The sequence below is a fragment of the Heloderma suspectum genome, chromosome 5 (genome assembly GCF_057233095.1).
Source record: "Heloderma suspectum isolate Gila_16-S chromosome 5, 16-S_ref, whole genome shotgun sequence".
NCBI classification, from domain to species: Eukaryota; Metazoa; Chordata; class Lepidosauria; order Squamata; family Helodermatidae; genus Heloderma; species Heloderma suspectum.
Window position 1 is genome coordinate 16,287,840 of NC_139462.1, and position 20,834 is coordinate 16,308,673.

Genomic DNA, 20,834 nt, shown 5'->3' on the forward strand with positions numbered 1-20,834 from the left:
GCAAGTAAATTACTTGACTCTCATCAATCTGAAGGTAACAGACAGTGCGCAGTGCAGTAGTATGATGAGAGGGGGGCTCAAAAAAAAAAAGGCTAGGCCAATCACCAGTGAAAAAAGCACTTGAGTAAAAATGTTCACTTAATGAACATATCCAATTTAAATGATTATACCAGCAGAAGCATTACTCCATTGACATAGATTAGTAACTTAAAATTGTGCCTGTATTTGAATGCAATGTGCTACCTTTTGAAAATGAAAACGACAGAGTCCTGTGGTGCCTTAAAGACTAGCACAGTGATTCAGGCATATGTTTTCATGAACACTGTTCATTTCATCAGATGTCCACGAAAGCTTAGGCCAGAATAAATTGGTTAGTTTTTAAGGTGCCACACAAGAATTTGCTGTTCGTGCTGAAACAGACTGACATGGCTACCCGTTTTGAAAGTGGACACTGTTTACTTTGGGTGAGGTGTATAAAGGCATCGAGAGAGCTGTGCTATCCTACAATGGACCAAAGTCTAAATAAGTACTGAGCACAGATATATATACAAAGAAGGCGTAGTTTCACAAGGGAAGGATAACAGATGATATTTATCACCCTGTGGGAGCTATTATCTGATGAGCGTAGGGAGGAGGAATGTTTTCAAACAGTGGTGAGGAAACTGTGCCCCTCCGGGTGTTGAAGTACAACTCCCATCATCCCTGACTATTGACCATCCTAGTTGGGGCTGATGGGAGCTGAAGTCCCAACAATAGCCACAAGTTCCACCCTCCTGTTCTAAATAGAACAAAGTATCAAGCCAGAAGGCACCCAGTAGATCACCAAATCCAGCCCCTTCCTTGAGGGTAGCGTACCTTAAGCCCACTATACAACTGCGTTAGCAACAAAGTAAAGCAGAGAAAGTGATCTGTAATTCACAGGGTAAGAGCTGCCTGAATGCACAACACAATAAGGTAATATTTCTGGGCATTAACTGAGATCTCCCCATCCAACCCTCCCTCTCAACTCTGAAAGGAAAACGCACTGTGGGATGAGGTTAGTTCATTCTGCAGCAAGGGAATGTCTACAGCATTATGCAGAGTAGTAAATAGGTGTGCCCTACTTGATATGAAATGGCTGTGACAGAGCTGCTACTGAAAACTGCTTTCAGATAGAAGCTCTGCATGCCAGCGCGTGGCTTGGATAATGGGGATACTTTTTGTAACAGTGCTGGGCTGCCATTGATTCCGCTGGTGTGAGAAGAAACCAAGTCGACTGCTTGATCCATGTGGTTACTGCTACGATGTAAAACCCTGAACATCCGGAAGTCGATTTTGAGTACGTCGCAAAGCAGTATTCACATGTAGCACGTGCTTGGCATTGCGGCCATGAGCATATCCGGCCAATGTAACATGGTATATAGTGTAGTGGCAGCGTTCTGAGTTCCTGCATCATGACTCATGACACTGCAAAGCTGCAGAGGTCATTGTGCCCTTTTCTTCATCCAATGCTGTATTTCATCCAATGCTATAACAATTGGACCACTGCATACATATGAGAGTGACCTCTGATTAGTTATTCTAGTGTTAATATATAACAGTCAAATTAAAAATTCTTAAAATAGTAAAGGATGAGATGCATGACTATGATTGGGTTCGTACAGCATGATAACCCACGCTCAAGGGATGAGAATGGGTTGAGTGTGAGTTGTTGTTGAACCGTGGGTTGTTGTTGAAATGTGGGTAACTGTGTTGACTGAACTCAGCCATGATAACAAACCATGGCCTTTTTAACCATGAATAACCCACAGTTCACAACCGGATAACAAACCACTAGTTTTCTTTGTGGGTTTTTCATGGTTAACAATCCATGGTTTGTTAGCATGGCTTGGTTCAGACAGAATAACCACATTTCAACCACAACCCACACTCAACCTATACTCAACCTCTGAGTGTGGGTTATTGAGTTTGAACCCAGTCTATGGGTATGAAGTCTAAAGATTTGCTTGTAGCTAATCTGCATTCATTTTTTTATGCTTCTTCAGTGAATTGGGCCACTTCCAGGTTCATGACAATAAGGGAGATGAGCAGTTTCTATCTGCCAAATCTGCTCTTCGTAGTCCAAACGACAGATTACAAAACTAGGCCAACGTTTATTATTAAACAGTTACAGTACACTCTTAACATTCCATTCAACAAAGCACAATCTAGATACAACCAAGTGATTAAAAACCATACCACATTTCATTTGGACAGCTTCTTCTCCTTTTCCTTTGCTTGCTCAATCTTTTTTTCCTGGCATCTGATCATTGTAGACATTGCTGAAAGTAGCAATGAGGAAAGGGTCATTAATATTGCACAGGAGGAGGGACCAATATGTGACTTGGAGTGCATGTACACACACACAAAACCTGTCTGACAGCTTATAACTCTTTGTAAAACCCAGAGAAAACTGCGTACATTTGTCCAAATATGATTTTAGTTCAGAGGTGCTTTCCTGGAGCGAGCAGCAGTCTCATTCTCACTACCCTGCTGATCAGAGGAGGAGTAGCATATAACCTCACATCAGTACTGCCACCATCACAACCACATTTCTTCCCTGAGCCAAAGAGGAGGGTGAGACTAGAAGAGCTGTGATTTCTGGCTCTTGAATGTTCTGTGGGATACATGCACTCAAGTAGTGCAGAGACTCCCACAGCTAGTGGGAGTTTCTAGAATTTTCATTCTTGAAGGTTTCCTCCCAGTCTCTAGAAAGTAAATTTCTGAGTGGGGAATGAACGTTTCTTGGCTCTAGGACACATTCACATAAATGCATGCTTATGAGGACTAAGGCACCATGCAGTGTCCAGTGTGGCACTTCACAGAACTGCTGATAACACATTGTAGGACAGTTATGCTTTCCTAGTGCATCTTTAACCAAACCTCCCCACACCTCCACAAATACTCAGCATTTAAATCACTGAAGGAATAGATATTGCATAATAAACTAATGCAGCAGGTGAAGAACTACCTTGAGTGAAAGGGATGAAGCCACTCTTGCAGTTGGGATGAAAACTGCATTTTCCTAGCATCTCCCTATCTCCAGTTCCCTCTTCCCCCTCTTGTTTCTCCCATACTGAATTTAAGATTGCAATATTCTCTAAGAGGGGTCTGTCCCCTTATACTTTATAAACCACCATGAGCATTGATGGTGCAATATAAAAAATAATCTGCTAGCAAAAGTTGGTTGGAGCCTTTGCCCTTCCTGTGGCCGCTGTATTTACCCAAAGCTTGCAAAAGCTGCACCACATATACCTGAGAAGGGGAAGTGCTGAGCGTTATCCTCATCTAATATCATGTGTCAGGCTAAAGTAACACTCCTAGTATGGTCTGCAGCCAAATCTGGCCTGCCTATTGTCCCAATCTGGCCCTCCAAAGTTCCCTAGATGACCCCACCCACTTTCCCCCAAGTGCCAATTATTTGGTGATTTCCCGGCTTTTGCCTGTTTTTCCCCTATTCTAAAAGGTTGAAATGCCTCTTCCTAAGGCTTAGTTATAGGCAGTAAGAGCTTTAAGCTAAAACATGCTGATTTCGTTTGTATTTTTGGCCCTGCCCATTTAGTAATTGCCTCCGCCCACCACTGGAATGTGGCTCCCAAGAACTTCTCTAAACTTTAATTCAGCCCTTGGGCTGAAAGAGGTTCGATACTCCTACTCTACGATGATAGCAACATGCAGGAAATCCAGTAATATTCCAGCTCTTCTACCTTATTGGATTTTCAAGCAGTGCATTTTTCCCTACCTTGGTTTTTCAACTGCAACGTTTCCACCAAGTTTTGCAGACTCTCCATTTTGTTTTGCAATTTCCTGCACGCATTTCCATTGGCTTCCCCTGTCTGAATAGCTATGGACAAAATATCCACTCAGTTAAACTGCCGGAGATATAAAAAGCACATTCACCCAGAAGTACAGCTGCCATAGGGCTGAAAGCTCAGGAACTGTGCCAGCTCAGAATTCTATTCATTATTGGTGTCACGTTAACACCAGCCAATGGCGGATGTGTTGATCTTCGGAACATCAGCACATTTACACTTGCAAGGTTTTAGTTATTTCAGGGCTAAACTAAAAGCGCTGGGAGAGTTGTCCTGCCCCATTCACATGTAAACCAGGCATGGCATAGGCTTTACTCTTTCCATGAAATCATGGGAGGGAGAGAAGTCATCCACGAGCATCACCCTGTGGGAATGCTGTAGGAAGTTTTCACACAGAGTGGCTCCAATACTAGATGTGAGCTAGGATAGGAGGAAATTGCTTAAAGTGATGGAATGCAGTGTAAAGAACAGACTTTACTTCAATAAATTACATGGCGCTAACATAAGGGACCTCTAGTGCAACACCAATAGCATTAGCTGGCACGACAGGTTTTCTGGAGAATCCCATCCCCCTGTTGCTATTGGCATTGGCTAGAGGTCCTGTACGTTAGTGCAACCTAATTTATATTGGAATGATTGTCCTATTGGATACTGCCCCATGGATAAAACTCATGCAGTTGACCCATCACATCTAGTTTGGCCCCAAGTCTGCAATGCATCCCATTACTAAGGAACATCTGTTCAAGAAAGGTGCTCTCATACTACAATGAGTGAAAATAGCTAAGATTATGTAGAGGTACAGGAAACATTTAAAGTAACACTGAAGAGCCAGTAGTAACCATCAGGGGCTCTGAATGGCTGAAATTGCATGTGAAATGGGAGTCAACTGAAAACCTGCAAGTTCCTGGCCCTGCAGTGGCCAAGATCACCATCTTTAAGTCAGTGGGTGAGGGCCAGCCATGACCAGCCTTACTTTGAAGCAGTGTGAAGCAGTTGCCTGAGCCAGCACATTCCAGAGGGGTGGCCATTCCCCTGTCTCTAAAATCTCTGTCTGTCATTAAGCTCCACTCCAGAACTGGAAGGCTTGAGCTGGACACAACCCTTTCAAACACTTTCTGTATCGGTGGATATGGGGGAGTGGTTAAGAGCTTGGAAGGTCATGGCTTCACTCTCAGCTTAGCCATGAACTCTTTGGGTGGTCTTGGCACTCTATCAGCCCCCACCCACAATCTGTAGTAAAGGAATAACTGAAGATGATGATGATTATCATCTTGATATAATAAAGGTACAGGCAACCAAAATAATCAAGGGGTTAGAGGAACTCCCCTATAAGGAAAGGTTACAACGTCTGGGACTGTTTAGTTCAGAAAAATGTTGAGTAAGGGGAGACATGACGGAGCTGTACACAATTATGCATGATGTGGGGAGAGTGGATAGTGATAGTTTTTCCCCGCTCTCATAATACTAGAACTCACTGGGGTCATCCCATGCAGCTGATTGGTGAGAGATTTAGGACCAATAAAATCGCATAATTAAAATATGGAATTCACTATCACAAAATGTTGCAATGGCCACTAATCTGGATGGCTTTAAAAGGGAATTAGACAAATTCATTGAGGAGGAGGCTATCAATAGCTACTAGTCATGATGCTACTTCAAGTATGAGAGGCAGTATGCCTATGTATATCAGGTGCTGAGAAACAGGAGCGGGAGGGTGCTACTGCATTCAAGTTCTACTTGGTTGGCCATTGTGTGAACAGAACGCTGGACGTGATGGACTCCTTGTGGCCGTTATCCTGTTTTCTTATGTTCTTATGTAATACTGGCCTGTCTTTCAGGGATGCTGTGAGGGTTACTGAGGTAAAGTATGTAAAGCATTGTCAATATTTATTATTATCCATAGGGGTTACCTATGCTGTGGCTGGAGGAGGTTGGTGAGCATGAACCTTACATTTTTGTAAGAAAAAAGGCAGAGTCCCAAGAACTCAACGTTTGTACCAGATATTAGGTTCCCACATGATCTCCAAAGGTGAAGAGCCTTGACATGGGGTTTATACAAAAGGACAGGGATAAGAGCAGAATATATAAAGTGGGTGACTTTATTTTTCTCATTATTTCTGCAAGTTAGGGAGACTGTTGACACTAAGGGCGCAATCCTATGGCCACTAGTTAGTGGCTAGATGGCCATAGGATAGGTCAGTTCCCTGAGAACCGACCTCCCACCCAATTCCGCGCTGCCTCATAGGCAGCGCAGATTGGCCCCATGTTCGTAAGAGCGTTCGTACCGGGGGGGGGGGGGGCGCCAGATAGGGCAGAAGTGCCTTTCTAATGCTTCCTATGCGTTGTCTGCCTCCCCCCACTGACTTCCTGCGGCTAGACAGCTGAAATTGGCTGTCTAGCCATGAATGCAGGGTGGCTGAAACGTGGAGGGGAAGATCCCCTCCACGCTGCTCCTGCCCTGCATTGGATAGGTGGTCGCCTCTGAGTTTGGAGGCGGCCATCTATCCAGATAGGATTGCGCTCTAAAAGGTCTAAATTTCAGCAATGAGAATAGATTTGTAAATTCAGAAACAGCATTACATTTCAAAACAAATGCAAAAGAATGTGTTCAAAAAGAAAATCATACTTACAAGGACTGGTATTAAAGGAAATATCTGTTTGGGGGTGAAAAAAACACCAACCCAATTAAGATCCTGAAGTTTTTGACAGTGAAAAGAAAAGATCAATACAGCCATGGCAATTAAAAAAATGCCACTTCATCTCTGTACACACATGCCAAACCTCACTGACCTTAGATGCATGTAACTCCACATTTGTACAGGGTATTCCTTCCCCTGGAATTTCCTTTGTGTCACACTCCAAAATTCAAATAAAGGTAATACCTTTATTAGTCCAGCTCAACACAGTGGCAAGGCTGACCTTGCTGCTGAAAGCTTACTTGAAAGTAAGTCTTACTGTGTTCAGTGGGGTTTCTCCCTAGTAAATGTGCGTAAGATTGCACCATTAATCTCCATTTGTTTACACATTCACCTCTTCTATGCCCTTACTCAAGTTTTTGGGCCTACCACTTTAGGAATGGCAAACAATTATCAGGGTATTTTAGTGCCCGAGGAAAAATATTACTTTTAGAGATTTATATCCCATCCTTCAATGTTAAACATTTCCGGGGCAGCTTACAACAAAGAGATAATAACTAAAACACAACACTAATGAAACAACAATGAATAAATCATCAGGCTAGAACAGTAGCATCGAAACAATTTCATTAAAGATGAAAAAGCCAGAGAAAATAAAGAAGCATTCACTTGGTGTCAAATAGACAAGACAGGCCCCAGGTGAACAGCCTTGGGGAGAGAGCATTCCATAAATGGGGTGGCACAACTGAAAAAGCCCTCACTCTTTCCATCGCTACCTGCTTTGCTTTGGAAGAATGGGGCACCCACAGAAGGGCCTCCAGAGGCGATCTAAATGTGCAAGCAGTCTTGTATTGGTTGGAGCAGGTGATCCTTTTGGTACCCAGGTTTTAAGCTACATAGGGCTTTAAAAGGTAAGCACCAGCAAGCATTAACCCCTCCCCATCCCATCTAGACTGGTGGCAGCAGCAGCCCTTAATATGAAGCAAAGTTCGTTAGGATTTAGGAGAGAACATGTAAGAAGTGTGCCTCTGCACACATGCAGAGTGCCTTTCCTTCCTATGCATAGTCAGCTACATACACAGAGCACCCTAGGGAAAGCCATGGATAAAACGTCAAAAGGCACATTGGATCGACATCCAGGATTTACATATCTCAGTTTGTTTCATCTAGAGGACACCAGGTTGGGGAAGGCTGTCTTAGATGATAACGATTCCAATGCTGCTGCTTTCTGCCACTGCCACGTAAGTCCACTGGAGCCTGTCCAAATAGCAGGGGACCCAACAGAAGGCACTTTGTAGAGGAACCCCTCAAACCTGGAGCCAGCCCTGTTGTCATAAGCTAAATCTTTGCTGACCCCTACATATGCTCCTTCCTTTTGTGTTGTTTTCCTTTTCCTCCTGGCAAGGCTGTTACTAGGCACTTAAAAGACACAACCCATAAGGCAGAAATCTGCATAAAATTTGCATATCTCCCTGGTAATCCTTGCTGATTGGCAATTAAGCTTTTAAAAAATCTTCAATTTTTTTAAACCTGCAATGGAAGCATTTTCTTAGCTTCATTGCCATGCAGGTAGGGATTTGTGGGGGTGCTGCAGCATGTGGGAAAGAGAGGGTACACCCTTCCAGCCACAGCTGCAAACCCCCTGCATGGCAATTAAACTGGAAAAAAATCTTCCATGAGCACTAACAGACATGCAGGTCTCTGGGGAACAGATCTGGGGCCTAGCAATGACCCTGCCTCCTGGTACTGTGACTTTTCAGATCATTAAGCCTTGGGGCAGGGTCTGTTCCTTTTCATATAATTACTGTATAATGCCTGGTTGGTGAGCCATTCTTAAATATTATTATTGTGCCAAATGATTCTCATGACTGACTTGCTATGGACTGATGTGGCAAGTCAGCAAGGGCTGGCTCTGTCCTGAAGCTGAAAGGTCACATGAAGAAGGCCAAACCCTCACTTGTTCTAGTGGCTTTATGGCTGCTTTGATTATTACTTGACACTCACTTCTACAGACAGCTGAGGTTGTGGCTTCCGGGGAGCTGCTCTTCTTCAGATTCGACCGGCGCTCCAAAGAGGGTGCAGGAGTTGCCTTAAGGTCATCCAGCGGAGCAGTTAACAGTGAGTGCACAGGAGACCTATCTTTGTACCTCTCCTCCGGGGACAGTTTCTTTGAAGAGGTGAAACGGGGAGTGGAACTGAAGATTGACTGCGATACTACATGTAGTAAAAGTCAGCACACAATAAATAATGGTTGTTTAAAAATCAAATCAAAACCTTACTGAAAGAACAAGCTTTGCACAGCTTCAAAGGGTGGAAAACAGGAGAGCATATCTACAAACTTTAGACATGATTCCACCTGTCTCAGGGAATTCTGGGAACTGTAGTTCTTTGAGGGATGGGGGTAGAGATTTTCAGCAGAGAATTCTCAGCCCTTCTGTTCACAGGATTTGAACTGGATCGTATGACAAATTCCCTTCTGACAAATGGCAATTCTCTTCCTGCTGGCTGCATTAGATGGAAAGGCAAGACAGCAAGATCCCTTCTGTCAACTCAGCCTGGACCAGCTGCCATTTAGCCCCTGCTCCAGCAGCAGCCATACTGTCTCCTGCAATGACGATTCCACTTAGTCATTATATGAAACAGGTGGTACCTAAATCTGCTTATTTTCCTCCTTTTATTCCTTTTTCTTTTGCATTATCATCTTTTAGCCAATGGAGGCTGGTGGCTCTGATTTTGGTGGGGCTGTGAATCCATTCTGGGTTTCAGCCAGAACTCTAAAGGAGCTACCCAAAGTGCTGAACCTTATCCCCAAAATAGGTTCAGCACCTTGGAAAGCTCCTTTGGAGTTCTGGCTGGTTCTGACTGAAACCCAGAAAGGATTCATTGCCCCACCGAAATCAGAGCCACCAGCCTCCACTGCTTTTAGCTATTATTTTAAATTGTAAAACAACTTGAGTAGTTTGGCAGAGAGGCAGTACATTAAATGTAGTAAGTAAGGGTGCAATCTTATGCATGTTTAGACAGAAAAAAGTCCTATAACTCCCAGAACCCTCTAGCCAACATGGCTGGCTGGGGCATGCTGGGAATTGTAAAACTTTTTTCTGTCTAAACATGCATAGGAGTTCACCCTAAGTAAGTAAGTAAGTAAACACTTAACAGCCAGTGTGCAGTGGGGAAACACATTATGTTCTTTGAATCTTATGTGAGCAATAGTTTCAAGGACCAAAGTTAATTTTCATATATGTCTCTCTCTCTCTCTCTCTCTCTCTCTCTCCATGCTGATACCATGCTAAAAGTGTGTCCTTACTGGATGTTCACTGTTTAATACAACCAGTGGAAACTCACCGCTGGATGTGAATGGGAGGGTCACATTGTGATCTTCAAGGTCTGCCGTGTGTAACGTTAAAGGTTCCCTGTGCATGAAAAGAAGCAAAGCTGCCATCCCATTGTTCAAGAGCCATGCAGGAGACCAGAAAGCAGTAATGTTGCTCCATATGGTACAAGAGGGCAGAATTACTTTGAAGTCTTAGCAGTTTCATACCCAAAATACTATTTATTTAAGTGCTAAGGGCCATATTTCTGGAAGTGCAGACACACTTTTACAGACATGCCATGCTGATGAAAACATGACAACTGCCTTGCTGGCTCAGAACCAGAGATCCATCTAGTCCAGCTTTCTGTTTCCAACCAAAGTTGGCCAACCACCATAAGTAGGACATGAAGGTTAACGGCCTTTCCCTGTTGACTTTCTGCTAGATCTGATAGTAGGAGGTCTAGATACAGCCTTTGAACATGGAGATTCCATTTAACTATTATGGCTACAGCCATGAATTTGTCCAATTCTTTTCTAGAAAATGACTTAAGCTTGTGGCAGTCATCAGAGTGAATTCCCTTAGTTAACTGTGGAAGAAATACTTTTGTCTGTCATGAATCTACTGCCTATCAACTTTATTGGGTGACCCCAAACTCTAGTATAGTGAGGGTGGGATAAAAAAAAAAATCTCTTTCCACCCTGTTGATAATTCATTCTCAAATGATCCTACACAGTTGTTGTTCATGCCTTTTATCAACATGTGAAAGCTAATGGTCAAGGAAAGAGTCCCGTGACATCTTAAGAGACCAACAAATATAGTGTGGCATAAACGTGCTTGGGCCAGAACCCACTTCATCAGGGCGGGCTCTAATGAGGCTTATATATAGCATCTATACCTGCAGTTAAGTCTTAAGAGTGACCAAGGAGTGTGTGTAGAAGGAACCAAAGGAGTCTATAACACAACACACTTCTATTTATTTTTGCACTACAGTGGAATATTTATGCCTCCAGCTACACACAGGTGTGCAACTTCCACTGGCAACAACAAACTAATGAGCTATAGGAATTCTGTTTAATCATAGGGGATGCAGCTGTAGGACTTGTTGGGCATGGCTGAAGGCAGCCAAACAGACAAAAGACTTCTGGAAGGCCAATTTGGGCTTCCTAAGACCTGGTAAGCCTAAGCACAACATTGCGAAATAAAACTGCCAAAGATAAAGATATATATACAAAAACAGATTTCAAACGTGCACTGCTGAAACTAAGCTAAGGGGAAGGTCACGGTTGCTTTTGCTGTTGCAGTAATGACATATGATTTTCCTCTCAAAATATTTATCCTTGTGAAAAATAGGAATCTTAACAATAAGCTGTGATAAATGTGTAGCGTCGTGGGATTCAAGCGAACGGCTTCATTTCTCACCTGCTGAAAGTATCTTGCCCCATGGTGACATCTGAAGGTAAATCTCTGACTGCAGCCTCCCTGTGTTGAAAGACAGACCATTACAGGTGTCAAGGTAGCTTGTACGAGGATGCCCAGAGAAGTGGTGAGATCCAGGCAGGCAGCAAGGCATGAGCTCCAGCAGAGCTCCTCTTGGTACAAAATGCAAATAACATTTCTTCTTTTTTTAGTGGAAAGGTAAGTGGAAAGATTTTTTATAATGAAACGGAAATAAATAAAGGCATCTTGGAGGACATCTCTCACATGTTCTTTTTCACCAGGGCAGCCCCACTCCCACCACCTCCCACTCCTGAGCAATCTGCTTGAGTACCACTGGCACATGAATGAAGAGCAGTACGCAAAAAGGCACCGCTTCAGACCTGGCAGCTGCCCCACCCAGCACTTAAAGAAAAGATGCTTCAGACCTCCCATTTTACGTTGGGAGGGATGCTGCTGGAACTGTATTTTTGCCTGGGGAATACTATTTCCCTAAGGGAGATCTCTGGGGGTTTTGTCTCTGTGGCAGACTCTCCTTTTGGGCTAGGAGGGCCTCCTGACATGTTGGAAGTAGCTCAGGACATACCTGCAACTTGGTACTGAGGCAAACGAGGCAGCTGGAGGGAATGATACCTGTTGGCTCTCCCTGGAACCACTCCCTGGGTAATTAGTGCTCAGAGGTATACAATATGCCACAGGACTGATCAGTACGTTTTTATGAAATGGAAGAACAATTTGACCATCACAATACTAGAAATGTGAAAAATGCATCTCATTATTCTTCTCCTGGCTGTATCACCTACATTGAACTCCAAAGGCATTTCAATGCCCTGGCTAAATTGTCTCACCTGCTGTAAGAATCAAGTGATCTTCTGCCACTGCATTCTCTGCTTGCGAGGTCTCTGAATGGGGAAAAATGTAAATATTATACCATAGGTGTTTGTTTAAATTCCTAGTCTGCCCCACCCTGAAAAGTTAGAATGGTTTGAAACAAAACGTATAAAACAGGTATTCTAAGGATAGGTAAAAAGGGGTTATCATCCAGAGATAATGTCTGTCTATATGAAGCTTCCCCACGGATGCCCTCTGGGTGGGTTGGGCTGCAACTTCCATCATTTCCTGCCAGCATAGTCGTTGGCCATCCTGACAGGGAATGATGGGAGTTGCAGTCCAACACATCTTCAGGCCACCAGGTTGGGCAAGGCTGATCTATAATGTACTGTACTTAGAGATTGTGTGTGTGTGGGGGTGTGATTAACTCAGTCAGTGATTGACTGAGCTGCCTTCATGTGACAGAAGGGAATCTCTGGATGCCAATGACTTAGGGCCAAACTACAGTCAGGGCCAGAAATATTTGAACAAGGATAAGTGTTTTGGCAGTTGGCCTCTGTACACCACCACATTGAAGTTGAAAGGAAACACACCCAGATGGGAGCAAAGTCAGGACTTTCAGCTGTAATTCAAGGGGTGACAAAAGTGGGGCACTAACCATTCAGGAAAGACAGCCAGTGGCATACACGCCCCCCCCCCCATCGTTGGGGGCTCATAAGTAATGGAACAAACCAACATAATTTCAAACTTAAGGATCACCTTTAATACCTGGATGAAAATCCTTTGCAGTCAATGACTGCCTGAAGTCTGGAACCCATGGACATGACCCAATGCGGAGTTTCCTCCCTCAAGATGCTTTGCCAGGCCTTTACTGCAGCTGCCTTCAGCTGCTGCTTGTTTGTGGGTCTTTCTGCTTTCAGTCTTGTCCTCAGTAAGTGAAAAGCATGCTCTATTGGGTTGAGATCAGGTGACTGACTTGGCCATTGAAGAACATCCCACTTCTTTTCCTTGAGAAACTCTGGGGTAGCTTTTGCTGTATGTTTTGGGTCATTCTCCATCTGCAATATGAAGCAGTGTCCTATCAGTTTGGCAGCATTCGGCTGAATCAGAGCAGAAAGTATAGCCCTATACACTTCAGAATTCATCCTGCTGCTTTTATCAGCAGTCAGGTCATCAATAAACACCAGTGACCCAGTTCCATTGGCAGCCATACATGCCCATGCCATAACACTGCCTCCACCATGTTTGACAGATGATGTGGTATGCTTTGGATCATGAGCTGTTCCTTTCCTTCTCCATACCTTTCTCTTCCCACCATTCTGGGACAAGTTAATCTTGGTTTCATCAGTCCAAAGAATCTTATTCCAGAACTGGGCAGGCTTTTTTAGGTGTTTGCTGGCAAAGAGTAATCTGGCCTGTCTGTTCTTGAGCATTACCAGTGGTTTGCACCTTGTTGTGAGGCCTCTGTATTTACATTCATAAAGCTGTCTCTTGACTGTAGATGTTGATAATGACATGCCTATGTCCTCAAGAGCATTCTTGACCTGGCTAGATGTTGTGAACGGGTTCCTCTTCACCATGAGCAGAATTCTGCGGTCATCCCCTGTAGTTGTCTTCCGTGGTCTTCCAGGCCTTTTGCTGTTGCTGAGCTTGCCAGTTAATTCCTTCTTTTTCAGGATGTTCCAAACTGTTGTGTTGGCCACTCCCGCTGTTTTTGCTATCTCTCTGGTGGGTTTACTTTGTTTCCTCAGCCTAATGATGGCCTCCTTCAATCTCATGGACACCTCTTTGGACCTCATGTTGGGAGTTCCAGTGAACAGCTACCAAATGCAAATGTAACACTCAGAACCACCTCCAGGCTGCTTATCTGCTTGATTGGTCATGGGGTACCAAGGAAACAGGCCACACCTGGCCATGCAGCTGCCTGTCAGCCATTCGTTCCATTACTTATGAGCCACCAACGATGGGTGTGTGTGTGTATGCCACTGGCTGTACTTCCTGGATGGTTAGTGCCCCACTTTTGTCATACCCCTTGAATTACAGCTGAAAGTCCTGACTTTGCTCCCATCCGGGTGTGTTTCCTTTCAACTTCAGTGTACAGAGGCCAACTGCCAAAACAGTTATCCTTGTTCCAATATTTCTGGCCCTGACTGTACATATACCATTATTCATATGGTTAAATAGTGCAAGTCTCCCATCACAAATAGCAAGTGTGGGGAGGTCTGATTCCAATTGTTATCACAGCAGGGACAAAGTCTTAAAGCCCCCGCCCCCATGTTATAGGCCTGATCTGGCTTATGCTGCCCCACCAGCTATTTTGTTTTTAAAAGTCTGCAGGCCTGGCCAAACCACACGAAGAACATCACATCTAGTTTTGCCTTAGCTGCTCAGATAATGGAGCAAGGCAGTCTGGAGGGCCTAAGTGCCAGAAGAACTTGGGCTTTGGGGGGAAAAAGCAGCCAGAAGCCTGAGAAGGTACCATGCCAAGGGAAGCAGGCAGCCCAGGAAAAGAGGTTTGGGGACGATCCAGGGGAATGCAAGGAAAAGGTCAGAGAAAGGAGGCTGACAAGGAAGAAAAACTAGTAAAGAGCAATGGTAGAGGGGAGAGCTATACATAGCCCTGCAGAGGTGATAAAGGCTAAGTTCCATGTTCATTTGAAAAAACGCCAAATCCCCCTACTCCTTAGTCTGCTACTTCTCCCACCCTCCTCTTCTGCCTTCTATGGGGCAAAACTAGAGACCAGGTTGCAGCCTACAAGTAGATTAACACAGGGTCAACATGAGCGGTCCGTACTGAATCAGCACATCAGAGACCATGCTGCCTGTTATATGCTGTACGAGCAAGAAGTTCCCTTTGTCTATGTGTCATTTCCAAACTGGAACACCCAAAACATATGGGCTACCAGATCTGAATAATTTCTAAAGGCATGTTCGTAGTATTTCAAAATCCATATTAGGGTAACAGTTTTATTATGCCAACTCAAAGTTCACAAAAAATACTCAAGTAAAAATGTGCAAGATGTCTTCATCAGGCAAGATGTTACAAAAAGTAGGTGGGGGAGAAATTAGGGATGCATGAAACACCTACCTGGCTCCGTGCTGGGCAATCCGCGGTGGGGTGGAGGCACTCCGTCCCTCCCCCCCGAATCCTCGACGGTGGGGGGGGGAGGCGATCTGGTCCTCCCCCCAGGAATCCTGCCTGGCCGGCTCCGCTCCGTGGCCAAGCCGCGGAGCCACCGGCCGGCTCCGACTGCCCGCAGCCGGACATCTGGCCGCTGGGCAGCCCTGCAGGGACACAAATGGCGGCTGTCGTAGTCACCGCCATTTGCGTCCCTGTATTGAGCCATGATAGGCTACGTAAATATTTATGTAGCCTATCACGGCAGGGGGAAAAAACCCAGCGTACGCAAATGGCGGTAGCTGCCGCCATTTGCATACGCTGGGTTTTTCCCTCCTGCCGTGATAGGCTACGTAAATACTTACGTAGCCTATCACAGCAGGGGGGAAAAGACCCAGTGTACACAAATGGCGGTAGCCGCCGCCATTTGCGTACGCTGGGTTTTTTCCCCCCTGCCCTGATAGGCTACGTAAATACTTACGTAGCCTATCACTGTCTCCGCAGGGACGCAAATAGCGTCCCTGTGTTAGCTGTGATAGGCTACGTACGTATTTACGTAGCCTATCACAGCTATGAAGACGAAGCGAATGGCGGCCGCAGGACAGCCGCCATTCGCAAAGCAGCGTGGACGGGAGCAGGTAAGTGCTCCTTTTCGCGCCTTTTGTGGGTTGGGGGCAGTGGGGACTTTGTCCCGCGTGCCTTTCGTGGGTTGGGGGGGCGGGGGCTTCGTTCCATGATGGATTTCAGGGTGCCGAATGCACTGGCACTCGGCCTCACCGAGATCCGTCGCGGAATTCTCTGACATCCCTAGGAGAAATAGAGGGAGAAAGTTGACAATGTTGGAAGTCATGAAGTCTTCATGGCCAGTGTCTTAAGATCAAACGGAGGGGGAGTTGCAGACATACCAATTAGGCTCTACTAGGTGATGTGATGGTTTCAGGTTGCACCTGAGACTGCCCTAGGACTGCTGGGAACAAGAAACAACCAATAGTTGATTCCCCACTTCTGAAAAAATAAAATTCAGTTGTTATTTGCAGCTGTCTCCGTGAGACGCAAAGGTTCTTGGTAGGTGGAAAACAGAAGGAGAGAGAAACTAGACAGTTTTTACATTAACAAAGCTGGAGATAATTTTAGATGGTGTACTGGGGAAAAAACTCAGGAGAGGCCAAACTGAGTAGCTTTACTTAGCAGCTGGAGGGGATGAACTCTCAGAAAATAAAGTATTTTGTATATCCTTACAATGTATGGCTAGGGCCTTCTATAACTGAGTCGCTCTCGCTGTCACTGTCTCTTCTGGGAAGAATTGCAGAGGGAATTTCATCAATTGTACTTCGTAATTCTTGAAGAAGGTGCTTTAAATCTCGCAATGGGTCCTCCTTAGCAGAGCTAGATCTGGTTGGTACCTGAATGGAAATATGAATTTCCAAACACCATGAAAACATTGACTGGTCTTTTCATGACTATAATGAACAGTTTTATGGGGGGGGGGGATTAGTTAATGTCAGATTATGTCTATGTCAGATTTTCTGTAAGGCATTTGGAGACTTGACCAATTACTGAGAATTACTATATTGCTGAAGAGTTGGAATCTTGCGGAGAGCCTCACACCGGGGCGGTGGGGGATACAATTTCAGTCCCAACCACAACAGCAAAACAGGAAAGAACATAGATCAGCTCCATTAGCAACATCCCCAGCAGTGCCAGAGCAACCAATACAAGCTTTTTTCAAAAGAAAGGAGTGTCTTAATCTCTCTTCTAAAAGCTTCAAGTGAGCTGGCCGGATGGAACTGCCTGGGAAGGGAATTCCACAGGCTGTGGACCTGTGTGTGTTTTCTGAAGACTCTCTCTCAAGAGCACATGCAAGAGCTCAAGTCAGCACTTGCTATTCACTTGAATGTTACTAGTAGTCCTGTGCTGGCTAAATGGTTAAGGCACTTCCTGATGGACAGACGCTATATTTCACCTAGTCTTCTATTGGCTTTTCTACACAAGCCCGTTAAACAACTGTATCTACTTTTAGTTTCTTTCATCACAAAATTGAACTCCAAACACTACACAAAGGGCGTTTCCTTTCTAGGTGGCACTGTGGTATAGGGGAATAACACAAATATGCAAGTGGGAAAAGCATTTTCTTTCACTTTCACAAATAATACTGCATTTTCCCTGCTCTAAAAAAACTTGCCAAAAGTGCTCTTTAAAAACAGAAGCAAAACTGAGGGTCACAACATCGTCTAAAGAACCTGTAAACAGCCATGAGAAGGGAATCATGAGCACACAATAAATGCCTTGTGAGAACTCCACCATGCTACAAACCAGAATCTGATCCACTGGTTTGCAGAAGACCATAGCAGCTGGGATGATACTCATCACTGGAGTTCCCAAGTATGGATGTAATGGGAAACCCTGGCTTAATGCAAGCTAGGATCTTTGCACCAAAGCCAGCACATAGGGATGTACGAAATCCCTTACCTCCAGTCCGCTGGGGGTCTGGGGGGAGGGAGGCAATCTGTTTCTCCCCCCGGAACGGTGATCCATTCCTCCCCCCTGGAATCCGTCCAGGCCGGCTCTGCTTTGAATCCCTGCGGAGCCAGCCACCAGCTCTGCAGGGCTGGAGAAAGTCAATACAGCTGGCAGCCATTGCCGTGCCGTATCTCTGTGTAAGTCAGTCCCCCGGATGCAAAAGGCGTAGTGGGCGCCATTTGCGGCCGTAAAGCTGGTCGATTAGCCTAAATGCAGCCATTTGCGTCCGGGGGACTGACTTACACAGAGAGAGGCCACAGCAATGGCTGCCGGCCGTATCGACTTTCTCCAGCCCTGCGGAGCTCCGCAGGTTCGATGTGGACCGGGATCCAACCCGGATGGATCCCGCGGGGAGGCGGAGGTGAGTGATCTGTTCTGCCATGGAATACGGCCTCACTGGAGTCCGTGGTGGAATTCTCCGCCATCCCTACCAGCACATGATAGGAGGAGGGGAGGGGAGTGAACGCTGCACAGCCATGGTGCTCATCCCTGGCTTATGAAACTGTCCATGGTTTATGTAGCCATGGACAATTGTCCAAATGTAGTCACTGTGTTCAATGATACTTACTCCCTGGTAAATTGCCCAGGATTGCAGCCTAACGCAGCTATCCCAAGCGGGCGCCCTCCAGATGTGTTGGGCTACAACCCCCAGCATGCCCCAGCCAGTTGGCTGGGGGTTGTAGTCCAACACATCTGGAGGGTGCCCGCTTGGAGAAGGGTGGCCTAAGGTATTCCTTTGCTTATTGATATAATCACTTGAAATACTCCTACTGCTTTTTCTGTACAAGCAATGATGTACCTTTATATAAAAAAGATGCTACCGACGCAGTGACAGGAATTCAAATATTTTTCTAAGAGTTTTGACTTAGATAGATGAACAACTAAATAGCTACAAATTTTTTACCTTCATAGAGGAGGGATGTTTCCTAACCTACATGAGTATTTTATTAAAGTTCATTTGTGAACATTGTCTGCGGCTGAACCCGACAACAGCCTTGCAGTGATGTTTTGTGTTCCAAAGCATCTACTTACGAGAGTGATGTGGCCTGCAAAGGCTTGGGATGATGGAGCGCTGGATGGGTGGGAGTGAGGCAAGGCTGAATGGCGCTGCTTCACCATAGAGGATCCCAGTGTATATCCTGGGCCCTGCAACTCCTGTGGAAGAAGGAACTTGGGAGTAGGCAAAATGAAATGTGTTTTCAGAGGAAAGAATCCAGAATGGAAGACAGTGGGAGACATGCTAGGCCTGTCCTCATTTTCAGACAGCTCCCTAAATTCAGACAGCTCCCTAATTTCAAATAGTATTAATGATGGGCCACTTAATATAGACATAAATGTAGGACCTAGGTCCTCCAACAAACTCGGGTGCCAGCGTTGGGGCAAACTACATGCCTCCCACCCCTCCAGTGCTATATGTCCCTGAAGATGTTACTTACTGCAAACTACACTTTCAGGGACAAATAGCAACCAGGGCTGGAGGGGAATTTCTGAAGGAAAACAGTGCAGCCCCAATTGGTTTTGGAAGCATGTTTTGGATCTGGACCCTGTGGCTGCATTTTCTTCAGAATAAAAGTGGCCTGTTTAAGCATGTTTATTTAAAGGTGTGTTTATTATAATGTGTGATTTAGCTCACGCAGGAGGCACTATTACAAGACGAGAGCTAGTAACATCAATCATGTCAGCAAATGCACATTCAGCTCCTCATCCTGCAATGTGATACATGCCATTACCTTCTGTCTATGTAGGACAAACATGGTTAGCCTTAAGAAAGAATAAATGAACAGAAAGCTAACATTAAAAATGGTGACATTCATAAAGCAGCAGGAGAACATTTCTATCTCACAGGATACACTGCTGCTTACCTGAACAAAGCCTCCATTGTGAAATTGCTCAACTAGACTGCATTAGCATGTTTGATTCTATTTGTTTAGGACTCAGTCAAGACCAGAGTTTTTTCTTCCCACCATGTGTTACATCACTATAGCAAACTTGGAAGACTATGTTATTACCAATGCCAATGTGAATGGTTACTACGCTTACCTTCAGTTTGCATAGAAATGTCAGACTTTTCATGGCCTTTTGGAGGCCTCACTGTTGTATTTACACCCATCTGCTAACTGAGGATGATTTTCATGCATGTAATGGAGTAGGTTCTAGTCTATAAAAGCTTCTGCTGAAATCAATCTGTTACAGTGCAATCTAATATGTCTCTGCTTACTAAGTTCAGTGGGATCTACTCCCAGTTAAGTGCGTATGGGACTGCAGCCTTAGTCTTTAAGATGTCATAAGACTATTTTTGTGTCTAACACAGAACAACAAAGCTACCCTTCTAGAATTTGTCTAAACAATTTATTTCCATTACAATACAGTATTATTTATTTCAGAATGTACTCAGAGAGAAACCTTAGTTACTCTAAAAGCCTTAATTCCACCGGGAACACTGTCATCATTGTGATATCTGCTGAGAAACTCCTAATAGTCATGTAATGGTTGCCAGGGGTTTGTCCTTAGACATCAAGCAGGTCCTTCGATTTTTCAGGGAACTGTGATCAGGACTATGCTAAATTACCTGATCCGGGATGCCCTCTGCCACTGAAGGAGAAGGATAAAGAGCTATGAAAAATGCAAAAGCCTAACAGTCAACCTGTCGATCCCTTGGTAAATCTCCTGGGAGTGTAATCCTATGTATGTTTGGACAGAAAAAAGTCCTACAACTCTATGTTTGGACAGAAACTCTATGTTTGGACAGAAAAAAATCCTACAACTCCCAGCATTCCCCAGCCAGCCATGCATAGGATTGCACCCTGAGTCTTTCTGGTCAGATGTTTTATCCTCATATAATTTCACACATGCTCCTATATAATCCTATTTTTTCTACCTCCTAAACCTTTATTATTTCTGTTGCTGTACTTGTACCTTTGCTGTTGTCTATGTTATATTATTATCTCCCTATATATTTAATGGTGCTTTTTATCTTTCCCTTTTATTATTGTTACTCTTATGAAAACCAATAACAGGATAATTAAAACAGCACAGAAGCCCCACCCCCTGGAAACCCTGCTCTGGATTCTAACCATTTCTCTCCCATTTTCAAGACTATCTTTGCACCTTTCTTAAAGGCTAGAACATGGGGCTGAAATCCTGCCCTAGT

The 20,834-nt window shown here is 44.7% G+C and overlaps 1 protein-coding gene across 5 annotated transcripts in view; it reads right to left on the reverse strand.

The window, feature by feature from the left end:
* Positions 1-2,113: 2,113 nt before the first annotated feature.
* CCDC158 (coiled-coil domain containing 158) overlaps positions 2,114-20,834 on the reverse strand; it is a 64,370-nt gene continuing 45,649 nt past the window's right edge. For 2 of the 5 annotated variants that reach the window (XM_084855401.1, XM_084855399.1), the window contains exons 18-26: positions 18,716-18,838; positions 16,403-16,566; positions 12,063-12,116; positions 11,200-11,259; positions 9,812-9,879; positions 8,471-8,680; positions 6,461-6,484; positions 3,761-3,862; positions 2,115-2,300 (exon numbers count right to left, since the gene is read on the reverse strand). In XM_084855401.1, the coding sequence (XP_084711527.1) occupies positions 2,224-2,300; positions 3,761-3,862; positions 6,461-6,484; positions 8,471-8,680; positions 9,812-9,879; positions 11,200-11,259; positions 12,063-12,116; positions 16,403-16,566; positions 18,716-18,838 (882 nt within the window). In that variant the 3' untranslated portion in view covers positions 2,115-2,223. Of the gene's footprint in view, positions 2,301-3,760; positions 3,863-6,460; positions 6,485-8,470; positions 8,681-9,811; positions 9,880-11,199; positions 11,260-12,062; positions 12,117-16,402; positions 16,567-18,715; positions 18,839-20,834 lie in introns of all 5 variants that reach the window. The other 3 variants (XM_084855403.1, XM_084855402.1, XM_084855404.1) reach the window with 2 other exon arrangements.